This window comes from Nematolebias whitei, chromosome 1 (genome assembly GCF_014905685.2).
Source record: "Nematolebias whitei isolate Nwh7 chromosome 1, NemWhi1, whole genome shotgun sequence".
Lineage (NCBI taxonomy): Eukaryota > Metazoa > Chordata > Actinopteri > Cyprinodontiformes > Rivulidae > Nematolebias > Nematolebias whitei.
Genome location: NC_056498.1, coordinates 30938948 through 30945799, shown reverse-complemented (window position 1 = coordinate 30945799; position 6852 = coordinate 30938948). Strand labels below are relative to the sequence as shown.

Here is a 6852-nt window from a genome sequence, read left to right as displayed (position 1 = left end):
TCTAGTGGATACCAGGTGATGGAGGCCCTTGTGCTATAAAAGGAGATCTTTAGTGCTTGGCTGTCTCAGAGGACTCCTTAAATTGTCTATTAATCTATTAATTAATAATTAATAGATTAATACATTAATCTATATTAGTGTTAGAATTGGGGATGCAAATTCTATATTAATATATTGTGGCTCCTCAGACTGATGAAGTCCTTTGGATGAAGGACAAAACATCTTAACAAAAAAAATAAAATAATTAATAATAAACTGTCCAGATGACCTGACTGAATGAAGTTGTATTTTTTTTTAACCTGGATTATTGAGCATGAACTTTGATGTTTTGTCCCACTTTGGCTTTGGCTGCCTCAGGGGAGTCAACGAGGGAGAGGGTGGACTCCAGAAACCATCTTATCACCAGCAAACTGGTTGGTCCACAACGTGCGGCTTGTGGGACTGAGTTTGTTTGTGGCTCCTCGGACTGATTAAGTCCTTTGGATGAAGGACGAAACGTCTCAACAACAAAGAAAGAAACCGTCCAGATGACCTGAATGAACAATGTTGGATTTTTTTACCTGGATTAATGAGCATGAACTTTGATATGAGATGAATTGTGTAACTTTGGACCTTTTATCTCTGCCTGCTTGTTGCACTTTAAATCAACTCACTTTACGCTTTGACACTGGTGCAAAAAACTGGGCGTGACAGAATCTGATCGTGTCCGTGTGTCACGGGGCCTTCAGATATTCAAATCAAAACAATAAAGCCAACTTAGCTGTATTTTCAGCGCCTCCTAAGAATTTAATGTGTGTGTCCACATGCGTTTAGAAACATAAAGCATGTCCAGAAACAACAGGTAGAACCAAAATGTACTAAAATGATAATGTAAAAGACAAAAGACAGAAAAACATCAGTTTATCAGATAAAAGCGAAAATAAAATCATCTTACAAATTGGAGTTTTGTGGAAAAGTTACGAAGAGTTAATATCTAACCTGTTGTAGATAGCTCAGAGTGTGTAGTTTTATTACTATATTAAGCTGAAGTTTGGTGTGGTAGTCGCTGGGAGTCATTTACGACAGTTTTGCAATACTGAATATTTTACCATTTGATTAAAACATCCATAACTCTGTCTTTTCCCAATATAAAATCATTTTAGATCAAAGCTCTGACCTGAAAGGCGACGGGTGATGCGCTTTCCTTCAAGGAATACTGGGACCTTTTACTCTGACCGAACTGATGAGCTGACAACTAGTCTGAGTGAGACCAAGAACAAAACGGATTTCTGCCATATTAAAACAACGTTCATCGCAAATATTTTATAACAATTAATGCAAACCATTTTTTAAATAAATATTTACATAGAAATCATTTTAGAACATATAATTATGGGATGCACGATGTTGGATTTTTGGCCGATATGTTAAAACTTATTTGGCCGATAGCCGATACCGATACCGATATTTTATATACAGCCATTTGCATAGCACTTTACTTTATATTAAATGACAAGAGTTAAATGTTATTTATTAGAATTAGTCACCTGCGATGCTGTCTCACTTGTGGAGGCTTGTTCCAGGTCCCTATAGCTGCAGTGTGGGATCCTCTGCACTCCTGTGCATGAAGGACGGCCTTTTTAAGTTCAAAGTATCCATTGTTCCGTAAGACTAATCATGCTAACGAGGCTAACATGGCGTCCACATGTCTGTGGTAAATCTCACCCAAGTGCTATCAGCTATTAGTGTCTCAATGACGTCGGAAATGACGGCTTGTAACTCGGGTAAGGCTACATCGGAAAAATATCTTCGACTGGAGACGATGTAGCGAGGCTCAACGTAGTCCAAATATCTTCAGAATCCAATATCGTCGAGGATAAAAAAAACTTCCACACCGCCGACATTTTGACTTTTTCCTCTCCGCCATGATCAGATCAGGTAGTCGCTTGTGATGTCATCACGTTGTGCTGGCGCTGCTGTCATCCTCGTCATTGGATTGTCGTACAAAAACAGCGTCTTTTATATCGGTGAGTTATTTTGATGGAATGTCCGATATTTAACTTTAACTCTAATATCGATACCGATACCATGTCGATAATATTCTGCATCCCTCATCATTATGTAAATAAACCAAAGCTTAAAATGATCTGTTACCTTTTAAAATATATATTTTATTGCATTGGGCCGCTAGTTGAACAGCCCTGCTTTAATCTGTGGTCGCGCAAAGAGTTATCTACAACAGGTAACATATTGATTGCTCACAACTTTTTCCACAGAGCCTCACTCCAAATGATCTGAACTGTTGCTTTAAGGGTGATGGATGACCATTGGACCCTGAGAGCGAGCCGATAAACACCTGTTCGGTTTCAGGAGTGTAAAATTTAAAAAGGAAAAAAGAAAAGAACATAGAGGAAAAAACTGAGTAAGACAGAGGTTAGGGGGAGGAGAAACAGTGGGTCGTATAAATCATTATTCATATCTGTGGAGGCAGACACATCTCACGGAGCTGCAGCAGACCTCACTCACTCCCATCCACTCCACAGATGGTCACACTTACATGACAAGCTTTACATATTTGTTTTTATTTTTTTTTTTTTACGTTAAATCTGGATATCCCATTTTTGATCTAACCAGCAGGCCAAGGAGGGCGGGTGGGCGTCATGGATCCAATTGTGGAAGTAGTTGCTTTGGTTTTGGGGTTCATTGGGTGGGTGATGGTTGGGATAGCGCTGCCGAACCGATACTGGAAGACCTCCACGGTGGACGGGAGTGTCATCACCACCTCCACCATCTATGAAAACCTGTGGATGTCCTGCGCCACGGATTCAACCGGGGTCCACAACTGCAGAGAGTTTCCTTCGCTGCTCGCTTTGAATGGTACGTTACTGTCAAGAACAAGCAATGAATCAAACTAAAGTAGGGATTTAATATAATTGTTAATGAATAAGATTATAAATGTTCCTTTGTAACCCCTCAAAGCTCATTACGCCACAAATTTACAATCAGGTGGGTTTATAAATTAAGATTAAACTTAATTTGGTTCCCCTTTTTGTGTTTTAACACCCAGGTTACATCCAGGCTTCTCGGGCCTTAATGATTGTATCAGTAGTGCTGGGTTCCTTTGGACTGGTGGGGGCCCTGATAGGAATCCAGTGCTCGAAAGCAGGAGGGGAAAACTATGTTCTCAAAGGGAGGATCGCAGGCACCGCTGGGGTCCTATTTATTCTGCAAGGTAACAAAAAAAAAAAGTCAACCTGTGGAATTTCTTTCGACCCTCTCCGATAATTATTGTATGAGCTGATAGAACTCTGGAAAGATCATAAATCTGGTTTTATTGCACATTTAACCCTCAGAAGGTCTCATGGGGGGGGGGGGGTGTGTGTCAGCTACGTGTTTGTTCACTGCGCATCATGAAGCACATTTTTCTTCTGACAAAGCCAAAAAATCCCTGTAACTATTTATTATTTTGTCAGAATTGTTTAAAATGCTCCCGTTGCCTCACATTACTGCCCTCTAGTGTTCCTTACGGAAAAAACTGACCATAAGAAAATCCCAATATAAATGCATTTTTGGATCCGATAACAATCATAACATAAAATAATGCATTCCTTGCGATAATAAAATAAATAAATAAAAAATTTAAATAAATAAAAAAAAAATATATATATATACTAACATAGATTAGTCCCTCATTTATCGTGGGGTTTAGGGGACCACACAGCGATAAGTGAAAAACCGCCAAATACAAACCGGATTCCAAAAAAGTTGAGACACTAAACAAATTGTGAATAAAACCTGAATGCAATGATGTGGAGATGCCAACATCTAATATTTTATTCAGAATAGAACACAAATCACAGATCAAAAGTTTAAACTGAGAGAATGTATCATTTTAAGAGAAAAATCTGTTGTTTCCAAATTTCATGGCGCCAACAAATCCCAAAAAAGTTGGGACAAGTCCATTTTACCACTGTGTGGCATCCTCCCTTCTTCTTACAACACTCAACAGACGTCTGGGGACAGAGGAGACCAGTTTCTCCAGTTTAGAAATAGGAATGCTCTCCCATTCATGTCTAATACAGGCCTCTAACTGTTCAATCGTCTTGGGCCTTCTTTGTCACACCTTCCTCTTTATGATGCGCCAAATGTTCTCTATAGGTGAAAGATCTGGACTGCAGGCTGGCCATTTCAGTACCCGGATCCTTCTCCTACGTAGCCATGATGTTGTGATTGCTGCAGAATGTGGTCTGGCATTATCGTGTTGAAAAATGCAGGGTCTTCCCTGAAAGAGATGACGTCTAGATGGGAGCATATGTTGTTCTAGAACCTGAACATAGTTCTCTGCATTAATGGTGCCTTTCCAGACATGCAAGCTGCCCATGCCACAAGCGCTCATGCAACCCCATACCATCAGTGATGCAGGCTTCTGAACAGAGCGTTGATAACAACTTGGGCTATCCTTGTCCTCTCTGGTCCAGATGACATGGCGTCCCAGTGTTCCATAAAGAACTTCAAATCGTGACTCATCTGACCACAGAACAGTCTTCCATTTTGCCACACTCCATTTTAAATGACCCCTGGCCCAGTGCAAACGTCTGAGCTTGTGGAGCTTGTTTAGAAATGGCTTCCTCTTTGCACTGTAGAGTTTCAGCTGGCAACGGCGGATGGCACGGTGGATTGTGTTCACCAACGATGCTTTCTGGAAGTATTCCTGAGCCCATTCTGTTATTTCCTTGACAGTGGCATTCCTGTTTGAGGTGCAGTGACGTTTAAGGGCCTGGAGATCACGAGCATCCAGTAGAGTTTTACGGCCTTGACCCTTACGCACAGCGATTGTTCCAGATTCTCTGAATCTTTTGATGATGTTATGCACGGTTGATGATGATAACTTAAAAGTCTTTGCTATTTTACGCTGGGTAACACCATTCTGGTATTGCTGCACTATCTTTCTGCGCAACAATGGTGGAATTGGTGATCCTCTTACCATCTTGGCTTCTGAGAGACACTGACACTCTGAGAAGTTCTTTTTATACCCAATCATGTTGTCAATTGACCTAATTAGTGTTAGTTGGTCTTCCAGCTGTTCGTTATATGCTCAATTTCCTTTTTCCAGCCACTTATTGCTACTTGTCCCAACTTTTTTGGGATTTGTTGACACTGTGAAATTTTGAATCAACATATTTTTCCTTTAAAATGTTACATTTACTCAGATTAAACTTTTGATCTGTCATCTAAGTTATATTACGAATAAAATATTGACATTTGCTATCTCCACATCATTGCATTCAGTTTTTATTCACAATTTGTTTAGTGTCCCAACTTTTTTGGCATCCGGTTTGTGTATATATATATATATATATAATATATATATATATATTATATTGTTTGTGTATATATATACATATATATATATACATATATATATATATATATATATATATATAAAGGCTTTATAAACCCTGCCCACAGTCTTGCAATTGAACCTAGAAGTTCTAAAATAATTATATAAAAATTTTAAGAGTTTGATATTTTGTGATGATGACGATTTTACGATGTGATATACTTTGAATTTTAAGTCGGAAGACAAAAGTGGATCAGTGCAACTGGACCGCTAAGGGTTAACCCTTCACAAAGCCACTGCAGCATGGAACTGAACTGTGTGGGTGGCAGAGAGCAGAGGGAGCTTCTCCCTGCACCTGTGGGCTGCACACAGGTGCTAAATCCATCCATTATCTTTTACCTGCTTCTTCCATTTTGGGTCACGTGGGTCGCTGATGCCCATGTCCAGCAATCACTGTGCGAGGGGCGGGGTACACCCTGGACGGGTCACAAGTCCATCACAGGGCCACATAGAGACAAACGAGACAAACAACCATTCACTCTCTCACTCACACTATAGGGACAATTTAGAGTTACCAATCAGCCTAACATGCATGTTTTTGATCTGTGGGAGGAAACTGGAGTACCCGGAGAAAACCCACACATGCACGGATAGAACATACAAACTCCACCCAGAAAGGACCCCGGACCGCAATTTGAACCAGGGACCTGTTCGCTGAGAGGCAGCAGCTCTACCAGTTGCGCCACCGTGCTGCCCCAGGTGCCAAATCATTTAAAATAATTTATTTTAAATAAACAATCCATGGCTCATCCATCAATCAGCCAAGTGTGTGTCCTGTCCAATCTCTTACTTTGAAAAAATGTGAAAGAGCGAAGAATCGTATGCTCAACGGCTCAGTCAGAACAGCTTACTCCTGTTGGCTTGACTGAAATCAGGTCAGTGATAGCGGATGCACCGTCCTGCAGCAGCTGGTGGTTCAATGTATTCATTTCAGAAAAGGCAGAAGAAGCAGAAACTGACATTGTGCATGAGTAGAGTTAAATAATAATATTAGTAACAATAATAATAATTAAACAAACGAGGAAAACTAATAATAATAATGAAACTCTGAGTCACACACATAATAATAATAATAATATAGTATTATTATTATATTAACCAGAATATTAGATTCTTATCTAAGTGATAAGGGCAGCACTTCACAACAAAGCTGCAGCCTCCGTGCACTGTCATCTACCCTTGTTGCACGGCTGCAATAAAATGTATTTTCACTGTGTTTAACTGTGCAATGACAATAAAGTTGATTCTGATAAGATTAATATAAAATAAGGCCTTGTTTTCAGCAACTGGTGGGCTGGAGGATCTTCACAAAACTCCAGACTGGAATTGATCGTTTATTTATTAATTTATTTGTAATTCTGGGTATAGTAATGAGACTAAATAACTTTATTAAGGAAAACAGTCCTTAATTTAATATGTTGTTGATTTGTTTTTAAATAAATTAAAAACTAAAATTAACAAAAAAATTAAAG

At 39.4% G+C, this 6852-nt stretch overlaps 1 protein-coding gene across 1 annotated transcript in view; it reads left to right on the top strand.

Moving 5' to 3' along the window:
- Positions 1-2636: 2636 nt before the first annotated feature.
- cldn15a (claudin 15a) overlaps positions 2637-6852 on the top strand; it is a 6233-nt gene continuing 2017 nt past the window's right edge. Inside the window, exons 1-2 of the mRNA XM_037675104.1 lie at positions 2637-2856; positions 3047-3211. Coding sequence (XP_037531032.1) covers positions 2640-2856; positions 3047-3211 — 382 coding nt within the window. The 5' untranslated portion in view covers positions 2637-2639. The remainder of the gene's footprint in view (positions 2857-3046; positions 3212-6852) is intronic.